The following is a 22,231-nucleotide window of genomic DNA, read 5'->3' on the forward strand; positions in this document are numbered from 1 at the left end:
TCTGCCACCCCATGCTCATCCTGTATGCATCTTGAACAAGTGGCATCACTAATGGACACAAAGGCTGATGAGTTTTAAGATGAAACCACAAGTAAGGAAATGGTAGCGCTTGGGAGCTATATTAGTGATGCTGAACTGTTATCTCCTTCATCGAGTAGTGGATGCAACGGTGGACAACACACAAGTAGTGAGATGAGTAAAGTTTTTAGTGTATGTTTAAGCTGTGATTCATTCTCTGAAAACATAGAAAGTATAGATGCTTTAAGGTCTATGGACGTTTCAAAAAACATTGAGATGCTTGTAAACCACAAATATGATTTTCCTAAACCATAAATAGTTTACCCTCAAACATACTCAAATCATCTATAGAAGCAGAAATAATTAGAGGGCCTTGGGGATAACATATCGTGCATCAGTAGATCAGACGACACAAATACTAGTGCTAGTGACATGAAGAATTTATCATGTACTTCAGCTTTAATTGATGGCTCTCCTGGAGGTAGAAAGGCTATTAATGATCAATTTGATTTTCATTATCGAGCTAGTAGTCATTTTGACAAAGTGACCACTAATCATCCTTGGAGGCCAAATAGAGAATCTTCACAGGCAGTAGTGGATTTTTCAAGCATATCAAATCAATCAGAAATTTCTTCCATAAGAGATTTCTTTGGTGGTGCTAGCTTGCTGAAGGTGTGTCTTTTAGATTCTTCATTAGTTGGCGAATCAATTTTTTCATGATATGGATTTGAAATTTGTGTGTTTATTTTTAGGGAAAGCCTTCTGATTGCTCTAAGGAACAAGCAGAATCATCATTAAAAAAAGTGACAACATTCAGGGTTGGTGATGAATTGCAGGATGTGAAATGAAATGAATAGTGGAAACCCAATAATTGAAGCTGGATCATGTTCAGATCAAAAGGTCCAAGTTGGGAATTCTAGTGTGTTGGTTGAGGAACCCCAAAAATGGGAGCATCCTTCGCAATCCCAGCTTGCTGGCTATAATGATAAATCAATTACATTGGAGTATGAAGTATGTAATTTTTCCTTCTTGGTATAGTTTACAGCTCTATATTGTTATGGCATTGAGTGAACTGCTTATCTACCTAATTGAGATGTCATGAAATCTAATTTGAATTGTTTATTAAGTTTCTATTTGGCTGTTAAAAACTCAAATGATTAAAAAGAAGTTTCCATGAACCTGAAAAGTGTATCTTTTTGCAGTTTTGTTGTTGCTTTTTGAGTTAGATGTGGTGTCGAGACGTTGTCAACACCCAACCTTTACCCCCCCCCCCTCCCCTAACCCAAAAAAAATACACCAAAGAGAGAGAGAGAGAGAGAGAGAGAGAGAGAGAGAGTAGAATATAACTGTACTGCTTGCAATGCTGCTTAATTGGTTAGTGGCTTTCATGTGGGTTCCTAAGGTTGCCTTTATGGCACTGTGCCACAAACTTGAATGTGTGGGCCAAGCTTAAAAAGGCTTATCAAATTGAATGTATCGTATCATATATGAGATGTCGATATATGAAGCCCCATCTTAATTTATCATTATCTTCACATTTTGAACCATGTTTGAAACATAGGCCCACTTGTTAATCCATTGAATGAATTGTATCATGCCTTGACCCATGAGTGACAAAAAGTATTTGGGCCTCCTTGCTTTTGAGAAGCCCAATTTGTGTTTGCAAGAATGACATCAGTTTGTGTATGATCATCCTTTGCTTGCCAAAAAATATAGGGCTCGTTTGGTAATGTTGTTCCAGTAACGTTGTTTGTATTTTTTGAAAATACGTGTGGGTGAAAAAGTGCGTGGAAATACGTATAATGTTATTTAAACAATGAAAATTATTGTTTAAAATACATTACCAAACAACCCCATAATGTCTCATCATTTCAACTCTCTCAAGTTTCAAAGTTTGAGAATGGAAGCAGGGATGGCAAAAATAGCCAAATACCACTGTTTTCTAAAATTATTAGTGTTTTATCACTATTTAAGAAATATTTAGCAATATACCACTTTTTTAAAACTTGAGTTTTTGAAACTCGAGTTTGACATGGAGCTCGAGTTTAAGAAAATTGAGTTCCATAAAAAATGATGTTGACATGGATTATTTTAACTAAAAAATGTCACACGGTACTCGATTATATGAAACTCAAGTTTGTTGCAATGTGTTACTCGATTTTAATACACTCGAGTACTTTATAAAAAGCACCTACCCTCCTATTCCCAATTCCCACAGCACTCACACAGCCACAACTTATTTAACTTTAAATTTTAAAAAAAAAAAAAAAAAAAAAAAAAAAATCTCTTACCACACGTTACATCACTTACATCAGCTTACTCTGCTTTTCTATCTCTTTTAGTTTTTTTTTTTTTTTTTTTTTTTTCTTTTTCTTATTGCCTTCCAGTTTTGTTTCTATTCTTCATTTGCATATTGGGTAGGTGTGGGTTTCTCTTTTTTTTTTTTCTTTCTTTTGTCAGGGTTGCATGGGATGGGAGATAAGTCGACAATTGTGAGAATGTAGTGAAAGTGTTTGAAACACAGGCAATAAATTTTATATAGCAAGGAACTCAAGTTTTATAAATTCGAGTTTCAAGTGGACTTTTTATTAGAAAATGTTAGATCAATGGGTGCCACTGTAGCACATTTTTAAGAAACTTGATTTTCTTAAACTCAAGTTCCATGTCAAACCTGACTTTCACAAACTCGAGTTTCAAAAAGTGGTATATTTCTAAATATTTCTCAAGCAGTGATAAAACACTAATAATTTTGGAAAATAGTGGTATTTGGCTATTTTTGCCAAGCGGGGACATTGAAAGTGAGGGAATTCATAAGAAAGGAAGTGGAGGATTGGGACGATGAAGAATTGGGTCGGGCCCGTTCAAGGCCTTTAGCGGTCAAAGATCCAAGTGACCCCTTTGTGCCTGGACCAGGTTTTGGTAAAGCCAGAGACCCTTCTTCTTCTTCTTCTTGTTTTTATTGGGTTTTGATATTTTTTATGATCATTGAATTGTCTATTTATTATTAACGTTGGTGGGTCAGTTAGATATGTACAATGAAGGTGAAATTGTTCTATGTAGTGATCTTATGCACCCAAGGAGTGGCCGAATGTCACTTCTCTTGAGAAAATTTAGCAACTTGATGCTTAGGCCAACACCTTCTTTACAAACTCTATTACAAGATCGCCTCATACTCACCCCTCCGCTCAAGGTACCTATCATACTACTTGCTCTAGTGTTCAGTTCCTGTGTTTTTATATGAATTTGAGACTTTGTAGTTGTATCAAAGTTTACTACTCACAAAGTTTTGATTTTTTTTTTTTTTTTTTTTTTTTTTTTTTTTTTTTTTTTTTTTTGCTTAGGACAAAGCTGTGGAAGTTGTGAAAATTTTATCTGATCACAATTGTTATGGTTCTGATCATCTCTACCATACCAATAGTTTGAGCCTTATTGTAGTTTTGAGTCCTAATAGGTATGGTTCAAATTTCTAAGTAGAAGTGAACTAAAAGCCAACTAAGTGTAGTAGACCAAATAAAAAAAGTATGCATTGATTACCATTTTGAATTGACACAATAGATTGAACTATTGAAGGAAATATTCTTAGAGAAGAATTACAAGTGCAATGGTTTTACAATTATGGGGAGGCCATGTTGTGGATGCAAAGTGAGAAGCTCCACTGGTGCATGTTTATACTCTGGGGAAAGGCAAAAAGAAAACCTTTGAAGAATTAAAACAATAACTGATTTTGCTTCCAACATCGCAAAATTCTGACCAATGCAAGCTCTTGGACCCAGTGAGAAGGCAAGTAGAGCATTTGGGTGTTTTGCAGCTTTAGAAATTCCATTTATGAATCTCATTGGGTTGAACTTGTTTACATCTTCACCCCAATATTCCTTTCTTCGGTGAATCTTCACAAGTGGAATTGATATACATGTACCCTTTGGGATCATCACGTCGCCAAGCTTCATGTCTCTTGTTGCCTGCCTAAATAATTCTATCACTGGGCCATATAGCCTTAAAGCTTCCAGCAAAACCATATTCACCTGAAAATATTAACAACTATGCTTAAAGGGTATGGACACGGCCACGACACAACACGAGACATGACAATTTTTGAAAAACTAAGACACGACATAATAGGGACATGACAATTAATTAAGTAATTAATATACATTTTTAGGTATCTTACCAATTTTAACTTTGTCAACATATCTGCATCAGGAATACCCATCCCACATTCCTTCAATACCTCTTGTCTGAGCTTCTCTTGCCATTCAGGATGTAAGCTCAACAAGAACACAGTCCAAGTTAGCAAATTGGAGGAGGTTTCATGCCCTGCAAAGAAGAATGTCTTGCACTCCTCTATGATTTCATTTACATTCAACTTAGGTTTCCCATCACTTTCTGAGGCTTCAAGCATCAAACCAAGTAGATCATCAACTTCACAAGAGCTTCCAGTAGCTTTGGAATTTAATCTACTCTCAATGATGCTCTTCAGTGAAGTTTTCACCTTTTTGTCAAGCTTCCATATTTGGAGATTTAATGGGGTAGGAAGATATCTACGAAGAAGAAGAAATTAAAAGTCAAGCACTTGGCAGGAAAATATGGAAACCGCTAAAGCTGTTAATTACAAAACACTTAAAATTGACTAACAATGGATATGATTGGTATCACTAAGACAATATAATAAATGAGTGTTTAACTTACTTTTGTGATTGGTGATGCATCAATTTATAAGATTTATATAGTATATACCTCTAGCATCACTCGTGGAAATACAAGTGTATAACCCCAACATGCCGAATCATAAGAATAAATCAAGAAGGTTAAAGAGTGAGCAATTACTGGCTGCCAGGGATGAAAATGTCAGTATGTGTAGCTGCACAATATTTTTGAAGCTCTTGTTGTGCCTCAAAGACCTCCAGCCCTTGGGCATAGCTACTGCCAAAGGCAGTGTGGGCGATTATATCAGCTGTTAGTTCTTTAAATTCGCCATTCATCTCTATACTGTGACAATGGTCCTCAGCTGCAACAACTTGATTTTTCCACTCATCAAGCTTGGATATGGTACACGCTGTCATTCTTTTTACCATAACCTGTAGTATCCAAATTCCAAAGAGTGAAAAGCCTAACACTGTATGTGTAGAAAAGCTTACCATCAAACTATTTTGAAAATAAAAATTCTTCTAGACCACTATGTCTTAGTTACATGACTTTTTTAAATTGTCATGTGACTTGTTTAAATTATATGCATGAATAATTTTATAAATAATCACATTATTGGTTAATTGGATGAAATTTAGAGATTTTTTTTTATTCATATATGTTATATACTCGTGCAATAAAAATTATATGTATGTGTATATTGTTGTCATCAAATCTTACGATACCTATACTGTGGATTGAAATTATGGGTGCCCAATTTTTCTGATTTACAATCAAGTTATGATCGACGTTTGTTTTTATTTTTATTTTTATCAACCCTTGAAAAAACCATTTAAGATTATATCATTGGGTGCAGCGTACAAGCTATTAATTCTTGAATGCTTTATTTTAAAAAACATTTGACACAAAATTAGAACATGTAAAACCTAATAGAAATAAAATAATACTTGGGACAAAATTAGAACGTAATCATAATCAAATTTAAACAAAGATAGAGCTTCTACTTCCCTACTATAATATATTAAACATAGATAGATTATGAGCAAATAAAAAATGAAAAAAAAGGTTCAGGGGGGCTGGGTTTCTTACCTTGAGCTTGTCTAGTGAGAAGGCGGGATTGATAATCCTTCTGTGCTTAACCCAGTCCAAGCCACTGATTAAGACTAACCCTTTGTTCCCCACTAGTGTTTGAACTGAAGGCCTCGACGATGGTTTTACGTAGAAGCCAAACTTGTTTGATAGTATTTGTTTGGCCAACTCGGGGTCAGAAATGCAAATCCTCGGCTGCATTCCAAACCAATACAGAAATGTCTCTCCTGCGGCATAAATATATCTTAGAATCGGCAATTGCATAACAATTGTATATACCTCATGACTATTGCACTTATCTAGACAATACTTCGGACACAATCATTTCTACATCAACTTTCACAATTTATTAACTTATGTGATTGTGAATAGTAAAAAAAAATGATGTGTTGCACCAATCAATAATGGGCAAAAAAATTCAATCACTCACAATCACATAAATCAATAAATTATGAAATTGAGTGCGTGAATAGATGTGTCTCTTAAATTATTCTTCATTATTAGAGACCATTCCAACTAAATTTTCTCAAGTACTTGGTTAATGGAATCACTTTGCACCAAAACTAATTACTATTTTAACTTAATAATAAATAACAATCCTAATATAGCTATCATCATATATATATATATATATATATATGACAAACTTTAACTACAAAATTAGTTGTAGTGTAAAGCTACAACCTTACCTAATAAAATAAATATTATTACGTATTTTGAAAATCTAACTGTTAAATTGTATATTATTTGCGTTCTTAATACACATGTCAAATTTTATATCAATTAGATATTATTTATTATATGATCTATAAGTTTATATTTATGCATAATTTTAAATTACAAAAACTTGCAATTTAAATAATTTATTAATGAGATAACTATTAATCTTTATTTTTCTAAAAATTTTGCAAGTATGGAAGATATAAGATATAAATGCAATCCAATGGTGGATTTTTTTTTTTTTTTTTTTCATTCTAAAAAAAAAAAAGTAAGTTGTATCCTTAGGTTACAACCAATTTTATAACTAAATTTTGTCCATATATATATATATATATATATAAATAAAGGGTGGGAAGTGGAACTTTAGTGATTCTATATATGTGGAGCCAAATTCACTCCATATTCTTACTCATCAACAAAAACACAGGGTAGTGAGGGAGATCGAACCAATAATTACTAAGACAAAGAAGATATTAGTAAGTAGAAAAGGTAAGAGAAATTAAACACCATATAACGAGGACCACTTGTGGTAGTGAGGGACAATCCTCGGAGTAATATCATGTGAGTTTGTATCTAAAACAGTTTGTCTTGCAGCCATATTCAGCTTCTTCACTTCATGAAGAGAACCATAAAGGATAGAGCAAGGTGGCCCTACGATCCCTTGTTTTTTAAAGTGTTTAGTCAAGGCATATGGCCTCCAGAGAAGAATCCTACAGATTTGCAAAATCTTTGAAATAAGAAAAATTATAGAAGCTATTATGCCAATAGCAGGAAGGTAATCCATTGGAATGAAAGAGAGGTGTGTTATAGCTAGGTTGAAGTGAAGGAATATGTTTAGTCCCGAATGAGAATATATATAGAAAATTTTATCCATCTTTTGCAAACACTGGGATAGCCCCATTTTTTTATAGTGATGATTTCAATCATGTAGGGAGTTTGTAATGACTAATGATAGCCGCATAAAATGCGGCTATCATTAGTCATTGCTCATACACATATCGGATGACTAATGATAGCCGCATTTTTTTGCGGCTATCATTAGTCATTGCTCATACACATATCGGATGTGGCGTAGGCTGTTCTAGCCGTTTGATGGGTGCACGCCATGTAGACATATGCTGAGCCAGCTGAGGTCATTGCTGAGGTGAAAGCCATCGTGTTGGCAATTCTCTTAGCTGTAACTTCTTTGGATTAGCAAAGTGTAGATAGAGGGATTTTATTAAAAAATAACTATAAAACCCAAACTATATTATTAGTTAAACAAGGTTTGAAACAATTTCATTTTTAATAAATTGAGTTCAAAGGACTCGATTTTACTCTGAGAAAATCAAGTGTGAGACACTCGATTTCCAAGTGAGTATGGAAATCGAGTGTCTCACACTTGATTTCCAAGTGCAAATTTACTGGGCAAAATCAAGTGCAGAGAATTCGAATTGTTAGAAACCAAATATATTTGAAACGTTGCCTAACTAATAATATAGATTGGATTTTATAGTTATTTTTTAATAAAAACCTAGATAGAGCAGGTAAGTTTTTTGTGGCTATACTTGCAAGCTGCGGTTCATAATTTCCACCGTACAAATAAAGCATTATTTGACTTTTTCACCATTTTTTTTCTACACCAGCATTAAAATTTTTGCGATTGAATGCGATTTTTCCTATTGTGCGATGATTGTCAATTCAAGGGAATAGAAAAATGAACTTTAGTTCAATAATTGTTACAATATTACTAGCTTTTTTTTTTTTTTGAAACCTACAATATTACTAGCTTAGATGACTAGGTCCAATACTCCATACTACATTTAATAATTGGTTTTAACAAATTTAGAGCATTTCAGGCAATGGTGGCTCTAGGATTTTTTTTATAGGGATCAGTAAAAAGATACATCTTAAGTAAAATATGAATCTTACAGTCTCAATGGTTTTCTTATTACAAATTTGTCTATAGTACGTTCTAGTAATAGAGTAAAAAATAAACTATAGGTTTATATGACATATTTTTTCTTAATATAATGAATGTGGGTACCTAAGGCATGCTTGGCAACGTCCTTGGCCGACCTCAGCATGCCTTGCAACGTCCTCGGCATGCTTAGCAACGTCCTAGGCATGCTTGGCAATGTCCTTGGCCGACCTTGGCATGCTTTGGAAATAGTGGTACACTACTCCTTCGCTTCAAAGCTTATAAGGTAGAAAGTGGGGGGATTTCTCTTCGATGTGGGACGCTTAGGACGTTGCAAAGCATGCCAAGGTCGGCCAAGGACATTGCCAAGCATGCCTTGGACGTTGCTAAGCATGCCGAGGACGTTGCAAGGCATGCCGAGGTCGGCCAAGGACATTGCCAAGCATGCCTAGGACGTTGCAAGCATGCCTAAGCATGCCTTAAGTACCCACAATGAACATGTTAATTGTTGTTGTTAAGTGAATTTTAATTATTACTACTTAAAATACTTTTATATATTAGTTCATGATGATTATATGTTTACATTGTACTATCAATGTAAGATTTATATTATAGATAATTATACTACACACATTTGCAAAAACTATACAATATTGTACACATCTGTTTAGAAACCATGTAAATATTACAATGATAGTATAATGTAGACTATGAACTTTCCATTAGTCTATTTCAAATTTATTAAGATCTAAATGGGCTTTTTAAAATGATTTTAGATGAAAAAAAAATTTACTTTGTTGTTGGGCTTACTATTTCTCCCTATTTTAGATAAAATTGGATTGTTGTTAGGCATTTTTTTGTATTTAAAAATATCAAAATATAGTTAAGATGATCACAATTAAACTTATTTCTAGTGGGTTTTAAAAAAATTTAGAGTCATAGTGTTCAAATTTTTATTTAAGAGAGTCAAATAAAAAAACAAAATATATTATATTTTTAAAAAAAAATTGCTAGCTCGGGGGGTTCATTTGAACCCCCTAAACTATACATGCCACCGCCCATGATTTCACGTCAAGCTTTTTAAAAATATCGTTTTGGCTCTTTTTTTTTTTTTTTTAGCAAAAATCAAGTAAAAAAGTCACTTATTAGTCTTAATATTTTGTCCCATAATTTTCACTTGCTACAACTGGTGATGCATTATTCTTTGCTAGACAATAAAAAATGATAAAGCATTCATTTCTCTCTCTCTTTGAATTTTAGTATGATGATAAAGAGTTATCATAAAAAATAGATGTCATAGGTAAAAAATCTCTCTTTAAATAAATAAATTAAAAAAAAAAAAAAAGATTTATGAAGACCCATCTAAATTTTAAACATTTTCTTCACATTTTGAACCATGTTTAAAACAGAGGCCCACTTGGTGGTCCATAGAATGAATTGGGTCTTGCTGCCTTGACCTATGGACCAATTTAGGGTCATGACTCGACCCTTGAATCCGATTTAGATCATGCTGGATCCTTTCTGGTTATTTTGAGAGGAAAAGTAGAATGTACATAGCCCAATTACTTGGAGATGGGTATGACGAAACAAAGTACTTGTGTCTGACAAAGAACGACGTCGTTTTGTGTATGATCATCGTCTTGTTTGCCTTTGGAGAGAGAGAGAGAGAGAGAGAGAGAGAGAGAGAGAGAGAGAGAGAGAGAGAGAATGGAAGTGAGGGAATTCATAAGAAAGGAATAAATTAACTTGTTTGATTGTGAATAGTAGAATAAAAATGATGCGTTGCACCAATCAATAATGAGCAAAAATTTTCAACAACTCACAATCACACAAATCAATAAATTATGAAATTGAGTGCGTGATTAGATGTGTCTCTTAAATTATTCTTCGTTATTGGAGACCATTCCAACTAAATTTACTCAAGTACTGGGTTATTGGATTAGTGTGTATATATATATATATATATATACGCACACGCACATGGATTCTCGTTGACCTAAATGATAAAAGTGTTTATCGTTGAATAAGAAATTTGGACTTGAATCACTTTGCACCAAAACTAATTACTATATAGGATAAACTTTAGTTACAAAATTAGTTGTAACCTAAGGCTACAACCTTACCTAATAAAATAAATATTATTACATATTTTGAAAATCTAACCGTTAAATTGTATATTTTTTGCGTTCTTAATACACATGTCAAATTTTGTATCAATTGGATATTATTTACTATATAATCTATAAGTTTATATTTTATGCATAATTTTAAATTACAAAAATTTGCAATTTAAATAATTTATTGATGAGATAACTATTGATCTTTATTTTTCTAGAAAATTTGCAAGTATGGAAGATATAAGATGAAAATGTAATCTAATGGTGGATTTATCAAAATTCACCTCTAATAAAAAAATATTAAATAAGGTTGTATCCTAAGACTACAACCTATTTTATAGCTAAACTTTATATATATATATATATATATATATATAAATAAAGGGCGGGAAGTGGAACTTTAGTCATTCTATATACGTAGAGCCAAATTCACTCCATATTCTTACTCATCAACAAAGACACAGGATAGTGAGGGAGAACCAATAATAATTACTAAGACAAATTAAGAAGATATTAGTAAGTAGAAAAGGGAGGAGAAATTAAACACTATATAACGAGGACCACTTGTGGTAGTATCAGAATCTAAGTAAGGATGAAGTTACCAAGACTAGTGGCAAGAGCAGAGAAGCATCTAGCAACACAAAAGATCAAAGACTCACTCACAGAGCTGGTGATTCTGTAACAGAGCATAAACGGCAAGGCTGTATAAGTGAAGGTTGATGTATACACGACTTGTAGTTTAGTCTATTCAAGTATTCACTTAAGTGTTAGCACGTGGGAAGTTAGTTAAGGCCTGTAGCTTGCACGTGTAATAGTTTGTTAGTTCTGTTAGTTAGTTAGTTTATGTGTTCACACCTGCATAAACCAGTATATATATGTATTGATTGTATTCTAGAATTAATAAGATGAAATATGCAGTTTTCAATTTCTGAATTTGTGATATGGTATCAGAGCAAAATTCCTAAATTCCTATAGGATTTTTTTTGCATTTCTCTTTCTTGTCTTTCTCAATTTTCCGAGAAAATTTCTCTCTGTTCTTGAGAAAATTTTTGTCTTCTGGAAATTGAGGTTGATTCTTCAATCGCCAATTGTCATCTATGACTTCTGCTACAAATACAAATGATTCTACAGATGCTTCCACGTCTGTGAATCCATCTTCTTCTTCAATGGACAACCCTATGGATAACCCTCTGTTTTTACATCATGCAGAGAATCCAAGTCTAGTCCTTGTTACACAGCCATTGTTAGGTGGTGAAAATTATGCAGCTTAGGCTCGTGCAGTTAGAAAAGCTTTACTCACCAAGAACAAACTAGGGTTTATTGATGGAACCTTGACTCTTTCATCACCATTGGTATCAACTCCTTCGAATGTGCAAGCATGGATAAGATGTGATAATATGGTTGGGACATGGCTAACCAATTCAGTATCACCAAAGCTCCAATCAAGCATCATTTATGAAGATACTGCCCTAGAAATTTGGAATGACTTGAAGAATTGTTTTGCTCAAACGAATGGACCTAGAGTTTTCAATCTTCAAAAGGACATAGTTGAGCTTCATCAAGGTGAATTGTCTATCACTGACTTCTTTACTCAACTAAAGGTGTTTTGGGATCAATTACAGAGCCTCAGTCCGTTTCCTACTTGCACATGTGGTAAATGCATTTGCAATGTCAACAAGAAACTCACTGATTTACAAATGAGAGAATCTGTCATGAAATTTCTCATGGGATTGAATGATTCTTTCTCCCAAGTTCGATCTCAGGTTCTGCTTATGGATCCAATTCCATCCCTTAGTAAGGTGTACTCTTTGCTAATTCAAGAAGAGACACAAAGATCAGTACCTAATTAAGCTTTTGTCAAGGTTGATTCTACTGCTTTAGCTGCTAAATTGACCAATGAACATCTTGGTTCATTTCTTGGTGGTGCTGTTGGGAAAGGAAAGGAAAGACCAACTTGCACACATTGTGGCAAGACTGGTCATACAGTGGACAAATGCTATAGAAAGCATGGTTTTCCACCAGGTTTCAAGTTCAAGAACAAGCCATTTATGGCTCATCAAGTGTCTTCAGATATGCTAGTTGCTCCTGCTCCAATTGCTTCACCAATGCATCATCAGTCTGTTTTCACTCCTGAACAGTATCAGCAACTTCATGCTTTATTTGGGGCTTCCACTTCATCCACTCTACCTTCTGCTCCAGTCAGGGATGCTTCAATGGCAAATGTAGCATCATCTTCTACATCTATCACTGCTCCAATGTCAGGTATTGACTTATCTCATAGTGTCTTCTCTGCACAAGTAGTGAATAGAAGAATCTATGATCAATGGACATGGGTGTTAGATACTGGGGCAACTGACCATTTTGTTTGCTCAGTTGATCTATTGACTTCAATCACTACTACTATACAATCCTTGGTCCACTTGCCTAATGGGGAATCAGCTCAAGTCACTCATGTTGGCACTGTTATTCTTTCCCCTTCACTTACACTTAATAATGTTCTTTGTGCTCCCTCATTTAGTTTCAATCTATTATCTGTTAGTACACTCACATTATCTCAACCTTATTGCCTTGTTTTCCTCTCCAATTACTGTTTTATTCAGGACCTTTTACCTTGGAAAACGATTGGGATGGGCAAGGCTGTTGATGGCTTGTATTTGTTGCAGTGTGATAGTCTCCAACACATTCCTCCTTCTTCCCTTGCTGATTACTTCAGCAGTCATAAGTCCACTACCTCTTTTCCTCCTTTTTCTGCAGCAACTTCTGCAGGTTCTGCATCATCCTCTCTTTGGCATGCCAGATTAGGACATCCTTTAGATATGAAGCTTAAAGCTTTAGGTCTTAGTCTTCCTTCTTTACAATTTCTTTGTAATAAGACTTGTCATATTTGTCCTATGGCCAAGCTTAAACGATTACCATTTCCTTTCAATAATAAAATCTGTGCATGTGCTTTTGATTTAGTTCATATGGATGTTTGGGGACCTTATTCAGTATCTACTTTGGATGGCCACAAATATTTCTTGACCATTGTGGATGATGCAACCCGAGCCACTTGGCTTTTTCTTATGAAATCCAAATCTGATGTCAGACCTTTATTTCAATCCTTTTATGCTATGATTGTTACACAATTTAGTTAACACATTAAAGCCATTAGGACTGACAATGCCAAAGAGTTTGCCATGACTGATTTCCTTAGTTCACATGGCATTATCCATCAAACTAGTTGTGTCTATACCCCACAACAAAACTCTGTTGTAGAGAGAAAACACCAGCATCTACTCTCCATTGCTAGGGCTTTACAGATTCAATCCCAAGTTCCCTTGTCTTTTTGGGGTGATTGTGTTTTGACTGCTGCATACCTCATCAATAGGCTTCCTTCTCCCTTGCTACATGATAAAACACCTTTTGAGCTCTTATTTCATAAGCCTCCTGAGTACAATCATCTCAAAGTCTTTGGCTGCCTGTGTTTTGCCTTTACCATTGTTCATACTAGAAACAAATTTTCACCAAGGGCAAGAAAATGTGTTTTCCTTGGCTACCCATGTAATGTCAAAGGTTATAAGCTTTATGACCTTGATTCTCATGTTGTATTTGTATCCAGGGATGTTATCTTTCATGAATCTGTATTCCCTTTTGTGTCTTCTTCCAATAGTTCCATTCCTCTCAATTCTTTGCCCTTGCCATGTGCTTCACCTGTTCCTCCCTTACATGATGAGGCTTTTCTGTTTCAACCTGCCACTTCTGCCTTTTCTCCTCATTCTATCACTCAAGTTCATCATAATATTGATAATGACTTACTTGATGATGTCCCAGAAGCTCCCCTTGATCCTATTGTAGATCCTATTCCCCTTAGAAAGTCTACTAGATCCATTAAAAGACCTTCATACTTACAGGAGTTCCACTGCAATAATGTCACTTCTGTCCAGCCCTTGTCTTCTTCCTAGTCAGGTACATCTCACCCTCTTTCTTCTCATGTGTCATATCAGCATCTTTCTTCTTCCTATAAGACCTTCTGTTGTGCCATTTCTTCACTTGTTGAACCTCAGTTTTACTATCAAGCTGTCTCTGATCCCCAATGGCAAGCTGCCATGGCAGCTGAGATAGCAGCACTTAAGGCTAACCATACTTGGACCTTGACACCCTTACCTCCTGGTAAGAGGTCCATTGGCTGCAAATGGGTGTACAAAATCAAGTATAAGGCTGATGGAACCATTAAGAGATACAAAGCTAGGTTGGTGGCTAAGGGCTTCACCCAAAAGGAAGGCACTGATTACTTTGAAACCTTCTCTCCAGTAGCTAAAATGGTGTCTGTCAAGGTTCTTCTTGCTGTTGCTGCCATTAAGGGTTGGTCTCTTAGTCAATTGGATGTAAATAATGCTTTTCTTCATGGAGATTTGGATGAAGAGGTGTATATGGCTCTTCCACAGGGGTTTCACAGCCAGGGGGAGGTTGTTTGTAAGCTCAACAAATCCATTTATGGTCTCAAGCAAGCTTCTAGGCAATGGTTTGCCAAGTTTTCAAACACTCTAATTCAGCTTGGTTTCATTCAATCCAAGGCTGACTACTCTTTATTTACTAGAAGACATGACAACATTTTCATGATTCTCTTAGTCTATGTAGATGATGTTTTGATAGCTTGCAATGACAAGGCTGAAGTGGACAAGTTTAAAATCATGCTGGATGATAAGTTCAAGCTTAAGGATTTGGGTAATTTGAAATATTTCCTTGGTTTGGAAGTTGCAAGATCAGACAAAGGAATTGCCCTTTGTCAACGGAAATACACCCTTGAGCTGCTCAATGATGCTGGTCTACTGGGCTGTAAGTGTGCTAAGACCCCTATGGAGCACAACTTAAGACTTAGCAAGTTTGAAGGAGAAGAACTTAAAGATCCCAGTCATTACAGAAGGCTTGTGGGCAGGCTCTTGTACTTAACAATCACAAGACCTGACATCACATTTGCTGTCCATAAACTCAGTCAGTTTATGTCCAAGCCAAGGAGACCACATTTGGATGCAGCACAAAGAGTGTTGCAGTATTTGAAAGGTGAACCGGGCAAAGGACTTATGTTTTCTTCCAACACAGACTTGCATTTGAAAGGATTTGCAGATGCAAATTGGGCTGCATGTCCTGACACTAGGAGATCTGTGACTGGCTATAGCATCTTCATTGGTGATTCTTTAGTATCTTGGAAATCCAAGAAGCAGTCAACAGTGTCAAGATCATCAGCTAAGGCTGAATACAGGTCCATGGCGGTAGCAACATGTGAGATAGTGTGGATTCTGTATTTTCTCAAAGATATTGGTGTGAATCATGACAAGGAGGCCTTATTGTTCTGTGATAGCCAAGCTGCATTGCACATTGGTTCCAATCCAGTCTTCCATGAGAGAACAAAACATATAGAAATAGACTGTCATGTGGTTAGGAATAAGGTGTTGGAAAAGGTGATTAAGTTGAATCATGTTAGATCAAATTGTCAGTTGGCCGATCTGCTCACTAAAGCTCTGAATTATAATCAATTTTCCATTCTTAGTTGTAAAATGGGGATGATTAATATACATGCACCTGCTGCTCTTGAGGGGGAGTATCAGAATCTAAGTAAGGATGAAGTTACCAAGACTAGTGGCAAGAGCAGAGAAGCATCCAGCAACACAAAAGATCAAAGACTCACTCACAGAGCTGGTGATTCTGTAACAGAGCATAAACGGCAAGGCTGCATAAGTGAAGGTTGATGTATACACGACTTGTAGTTTAGTCTATTCAAGTATTCACTTAAGTGTTAGCACGTGGGAAGTTAGTTAAGGCCTGTAGCTTGCACGTGTAATAGTTTGTTAGTTTTGTTAGTTAGTTAGTTTATGTGTTCACACCTGCATAAACCAGTATATATATGTATTGATTGTATTCCAGAATTAATAAGATGAAATATACAGTTTTCAATTTCTGAATTTGTGATAGGTAGTGAGGGACAACCCTCGGAGTAATATCATGTGAGTTTGTATCTAAAACAGTTTGTCTTGCAGCCATATTCAGCTTCTTCACTTCATGAGGAGAACCATAGAGGATAGAGCAAGGTGGCCCTACGATCCCTTGTTTTTTAAAGTGCTTAGTCAAGGCATATGGCCTCCAGAGAAGAATCCTACAGATTTGCAAAATCTTTGAAATAAGAAAAAGTATAGAAGCTATTATGACAATAGCAGGAAGGTAATCCGTTGGAATGAAAGAGATGTGTATTATAGCTAGGCTGAAGTGAAGGAATATGTTTAGTCCCGAATGAGAATATATATATATATATATATATATATAGAAAATTTTATCCATCTTTTGAAATTGTATTTTAAAAACACGATTTCAAATTCAATCATGTAGGGAGTTTGCGTACGGTGAAGGTGTAATAAGTAACATGCGGCTATCATTAGTCATTGCTCATACACATAATCGGATGTGGCGTTGCGCTGTTCTAGCTGTTTGATGGTTGCACGCCACGTAGACATGTGCTGAGCCAGCTGAGGTCATTGCTGAGGTGAAAGCCATCGTGTTGGCAATTCTCTTAGCTGTCTACTTCTTTGGATTAGCAAGGTATATAGATAGAGCAGGTAAGTTTTTTGTGGCTATACTTGCACGCTGCGGTTCATAATTTCCACCGTCCAAATAAAGCATTATTTTTTGACTTTTTTCTCCATTTTTTTTCTACGCCAGCATTAAAGTTTTTGCGATTGAATGCGATTTTTCCTATTGTGCGATGATTGTCAATTCAAGGGAATAGAAAGATGAGCTTTAGTTCAATAATTGTTACAATATTACTAGCTTAGATGACTAGGTCCAATGCTCCATACTACGTTTAATAATTGGTTTTAACAAATTTAGAGCATTCACGTCAAGCTTTTTAAAAATATTGTTTCGGTTCTTTTTTTTAGCAAAATTCAAGTAAAAAATTCACTTATTAGTCTAAATATTTTCTTCTATAATTTTCACTCGCTACAACTAGTGATGCACTATTTCTTGCTAGACAATAAAAAATGATAAAGCATTCATTTCTCTCTTTCTTTCTCTCTGAATTTTAGTTTGATAATAAAAAGTTATCATAAAAAATGGATGTCATATGTAAAAAGTCTCTCTTTAAATTAAAAAAAAAAAAAAAAAAAAAAAGAAGATATATGAAGACCCATCTAAATTTTAAACATTTTCTTCACATTTTGAATGAGTCTTTTGGCCGAATATTGCTAAATCCGGAGTTTATTTGCATTATAGGTACTGTTCCCAGTTATTTAGGGAAGTGAGGAAAGAGAGTGAGTTTCGGCAACGGTGTTGCCGAAATTCAACAAAAGTATGAGAGAAAGAGAAAAAGCGGGAGAGAGAAAATTTTGAATTTTGGTAATCACATTACCGAAATTCCTGTTTACCGAAAACCAATTGTGGCAATGCCATTGTCGAAATAGGGGAAAAAAATTTGTGGCAATGTCATTGCCGAAAATGGGAGGAAAAAAATAAATAAATAATGGTTGCTGAAATCTGGGGAGGAATTAAAAAAAAATGCTACGTCCACAATATTTTTACAACATTTTTCACAACAAATCATAGGTAATTAGTTATTATTAGTTCAAATTTGAATTTAACACTGAGATTACTTTTTTAATCCAACAATAACAACCTGCCACTTAAAATTTGTTGTAAAAATTGTGTGCACATATCATTTCTTAAAAAAAAAAAAAAAAAAAAAAAGTCGAATGGATTTGTGGCAATGGCATTGCCGAAATAGGAGGGAATTTTTTTTTTCCCCTCCTATTTCGGCAATGCCATTGCCAAATCCATTCCACTTTTTTTTTTTTTTTTTTTTTTAAGAAATGATATGTTCACACTATTTTTACAACAAATTTTAAGTGGTAGATTGTTATTGTTGGATTAAAAAAGTAATCTCAGTATTAAATTCAAATTTGAACTAGTAATAACTAATCACCTATGATTTGTTGTGAAAATATTGTAAAAATATTGTGGACGTAACATTTTTTTTTAATTCCTCTCCAGATTTCGGCAACCATTATTTTTTTTTTCCACCCATTTTCGACAATGGCATTGCCACAATTGCTACAAATTTTTTTTTTTCCTATTTCAGCAATGGCATTGCCACAATTGGTTTTCGGTCAGCAAGTTTGGGCAGCAGGAATTTCGGTAATGTGATTACCAAAATTCAAAATTTTCTCTCTCTCACTTTCTCTCTCATACTTTTGTTGAATTTCGGCAACACCGTTGCCGAAATTCACTCTCTTTCCTCAATTTCCTAAATAACTTGGAACAGTACCTATAACACAAATAAACTCCAGATTTAGCAATTTTCGACCAAAAGATTCCATTTTGAACCAGTTTTAAAACATAGGCCCACTTGGTGATCCATAGAATGAATTGGGTCTTGTTGCCTTGACCTATGGACCAATTTAGGGTCATGACACCCTTGAATCCGATTTAGATCACGTTGGATCTTTTCTAGTTATTTTGAGAGGAAAAGCAGAATGTACAAAGCCCAATTACTTGGGGATGGGTATGACAAAACAAAGTACTTGTGTCTGACGAACAACGACGTCGTTTTGTGTATGATCTTCGTCTTGTTTGCCTTTGTAAAAAGAGTCTAAAGAGTAAAAGAGAAAGAAGAGAGAGAGAGAGAGAGAGAATGGAAGTGAGGGAATTCATAAGAAACGAAGTGGAGGATTGGGAAGATGAAGTTGTGGGTCGGGCCCGGTTCAAGGCCTTTAGCGGTCAAAGATCCGATTGGGAACCCACTTACCGTTTCTGGAACCACCTCCTTCTCTCCATCGCTCGCCATTTCCACCTTCTCATCATTTCACCTTCACAGGTACTCCTTTCATTTCTCTCTCTCTCTCTCTCTCTCTTTCTTTCAATTTATAGTTTCTGATTATTTGGGTTTTTTTTTTTTTTTTTTGAAGGTGAAGAACAATTGGTTCAATCGCAATGGATTGACCCCTTTGTGCTTGGACCAGGTTTTGGTAAGCCATATTCTTCTTTTTACTTATGTTGGGTTTTGGTTTTTTTTTTAATGATCATTGAACTGTCTATTTATTATTAACGTTGTTGGGTCAGTTAGAAATGTACAATGAAGGTGAAATTGTACGGTGTAGTGATCTTATGGACCCAAGGAGTGGCCGAATGTCACTTCTCTTGAGAAAATTTAGCAACTTGATGCTTAGGCCAACACCTTCTTTACAAACACTATTACAAGATCGCCTCATACTCACCCCTCTACTTAAGGTACCTATCATACTAGTTGCTCTAGTGTTCGATTCCTATGTTTTTAATATGACTATGAGAAATTGTAGTTGTATTAAAGTTACTACTCACAAAGTTTTGATTTTTCTTTCTTTTTTTTTTTTTGGTTTTTCAATTTTGTGTTTTGTTTAGGATAAAGCTGTGGAAGTTGTGAAACTTTTATCTGAAAGTCACTGGACTAGTTCGTGTATTGTCACGATGAAGAAGTTCCATGACATTTGTGGAGGACCGGAAGAAGCTTCTGCGGTCTTGAGTCATCTGTCAGAAACTGGGAAAGCACGGTACCTCTCGATACATAAGATGGATTTTGTTGAGGTATTGCATATGATGTTTTGTTGAGTAATGAAATCATTGAGTTTAGGTTCTTACATTTTTCACATTTTCCAAGTTGGTTATATAATTTTAAAGCCTATTGTTTTTTTTTTTTATATGTTGCATTAGTCTTTTTGTAAGTAGTTCTCTGTTTGTCTCAGGATGTGTGGTTATTAAAAATTGTTGCAGGGCGTAAAAGTTTCTCTGTCATCAGCACCAGTTTCTAATATCTCAAGTTTAGATTGTGATGTTCTGCATTTAGTTTGGACAACAGAAAGGCTTCAGCAACAGCTTGATGTGATTGACCGCCGTTGTGAAATGTAACTACCTCTAAATCATAGTACTTGCATGCCCACATATCCTTAACTTTCTTGCTTTTGGTCCAAGCCATCCTTGTTACTGTTGATCTTAAGTGATGTAACAAATTATGTTTGTAGTACAGTTGAAAATATTCACAATGGGACAACTTGTATGTACACTCCGACTAACATGAACTTCTTCTTTACCAAGTCTACCAAGACAGTCATATAATCACTTTTAGTCGTTAATTTATCCATTTGGGATTCCTGGCAGCGTGCCAGTTAATCAAACTTTTGACAAAAAATGATCAGAAGAGGGTTGATTGACCATTTTCACAGCAGCTTAGGATTGATTAAATTGCATATCTTCATTCTATGTACTTTCCACTATGTAATCATCTGTTATAATGTGGATCATTTGACAGCTTAGACTTTAAACAAGTGTACTTGTCTCATTGGTTTATTTATTTTCTGTGCAGGTCAAGAAAAACAGCATTAGCTTTTTTGCATTCTGGGAACAAGAAATTGGCACTTCGGCATGCTAGGGAGTTAAAACTAGCCAATGAGAGCAGAGAAAAGTGTGCATCTTTTTTGAACAGAGTGGAGGAAGTCCTTAGCATTATTGCAAATGCTGAATCCACAAAAAAGGTGATACATTGAAGAAAAACCTCTTTTTTAGTTCTGCTGCTTCTTTAAATTGTGCTGATGGTGTAAATAGAACATAAAAGAGCTACCGACGGTTTCTCTCGGTTGTTAAGTCATAAAGGAGCCGACAAAGCTCACATAGTTTTATTAATTAGTTAACTTGATGAGTTGGATTTTGAAAATGTTGGAGCTGCCTTACTAAGTTTTGAACTGCTGAAAATCTTGAGTTGTCTCTCATTGGCAGGTCTCAGAAGCCATCCAGATTGGAGCCAAAGCAATGAAGGAAAATAAGATCAGTGTGGAGGAAGTTGAATTCTGTTTACAAGAGCTTGAGGAGAGCATTGAATCACAAAAGCAAGTTGATAAAGCTCTAGGTACTCTCTCTCTTTAGTTGTTTTGGGTTTAAGTCCTTTTACGTTGTAGCTGATGCAAAACAGTTGGGTATGTGAGCAATTTTGTTACTTTGATTTTTTACTTAAATTGGGTCTCTGTGGCTGTGGATGTTACAGAGTCAACTCCCTCATACACTGATGTTGAGGATGAAGATATTGAAGAAGAATTCAAGAAATTGGAGTTGGAAGTTGGAAGTGGAAACCTTCAAGTTCCAATCTCCCAAACGGTTGTTGATAGTACATTGGGAGAAGTAGAGGCATTAGAGTCTCCTGAATCTTTGAGTGATGCTTTGTCAAATCTCAAGCTTTCAGATAATTCAACCAGGGAATCAGCAAGTAAGAGTCCTATGTTAGCAATGAGACAGAACAAATTAAAAAATCTTGTGCTTGAAGCTACTTAGTCAATTTTTCATCTACCAGTCTTTTGCGAGGTGATCAATCATGGGATCATTATATCTTTGTTATAATTGTGTAATACTCCTAAGTTCCAACATTCTTTGTGTATCTGAAAATGTGTATATACTCCATTCTTGTTAATTGCTTTTGCTTCTTGTATTATTAGTTGTTCCCAATGATTTGTTCATTTATAGGAGTAACGCACATGCAATATTAAAAGGTCCCCACTGCCCTTTATAATGGTATAACCTATTTGATGAGAGAATATGGATACCCAAAGCTTGAGGTAGATCAAAAGTTGTCAGCTTGTAGTCATGCGGGTCTAATTGACAATGGTTTGTTATTTTTGATAAGTAATTTTTTTTTTTTTTTTTTTTTGATAAGTTGGTTTTTTATTATATAATTCTATGATCGATAATTACCATATTC

General features: G+C 35.1%; 2 protein-coding genes and 1 long non-coding RNA gene across 3 annotated transcripts; 2 read left to right on the plus strand and 1 right to left on the minus strand.

Moving 5' to 3' along the window:
* Positions 1-3,520: 3,520 nt before the first annotated feature.
* On the minus strand, positions 3,521-7,346 carry LOC126710458 (cytochrome P450 709B1-like). Its single transcript, XM_050410924.1, has 5 exons — positions 6,979-7,346; positions 5,752-5,978; positions 4,843-5,093; positions 4,187-4,556; positions 3,521-4,040 (listed from the first exon to the last, which is right to left on the minus strand). The coding sequence occupies exons 1-5, from the start codon at positions 7,343-7,345 to the stop codon at positions 3,609-3,611; spliced, it is 1,647 nt and encodes a 548-aa protein (XP_050266881.1). The 5' UTR covers position 7,346; the 3' UTR covers positions 3,521-3,608.
* A 3,532-nt stretch (positions 7,347-10,878) lies between these two features.
* Positions 10,879-17,152, plus strand: LOC126710460 (uncharacterized). The gene is made up of 2 exons (XR_007649672.1): positions 10,879-11,057; positions 16,438-17,152. It is a non-coding gene; the product is annotated as an uncharacterized LOC126710460 (long non-coding RNA).
* Positions 17,153-18,594: 1,442 nt separating this feature from the next.
* Positions 18,595-21,943, plus strand: LOC126708097 (uncharacterized). Its single transcript, XM_050407917.1, has 9 exons — positions 18,595-18,648; positions 19,025-19,327; positions 19,419-19,478; positions 19,573-19,740; positions 19,891-20,073; positions 20,260-20,390; positions 20,849-21,017; positions 21,259-21,388; positions 21,524-21,943. The coding sequence occupies exons 1-9, from the start codon at positions 18,595-18,597 to the stop codon at positions 21,805-21,807; spliced, it is 1,482 nt and encodes a 493-aa protein (XP_050263874.1). The 3' UTR covers positions 21,808-21,943.
* Positions 21,944-22,231: the final 288 nt, after the last annotated feature.

The sequence above is a fragment of the Quercus robur genome, chromosome 12, assembly GCF_932294415.1.
Source record: "Quercus robur chromosome 12, dhQueRobu3.1, whole genome shotgun sequence".
Lineage (NCBI taxonomy): Eukaryota > Viridiplantae > Streptophyta > Magnoliopsida > Fagales > Fagaceae > Quercus > Quercus robur.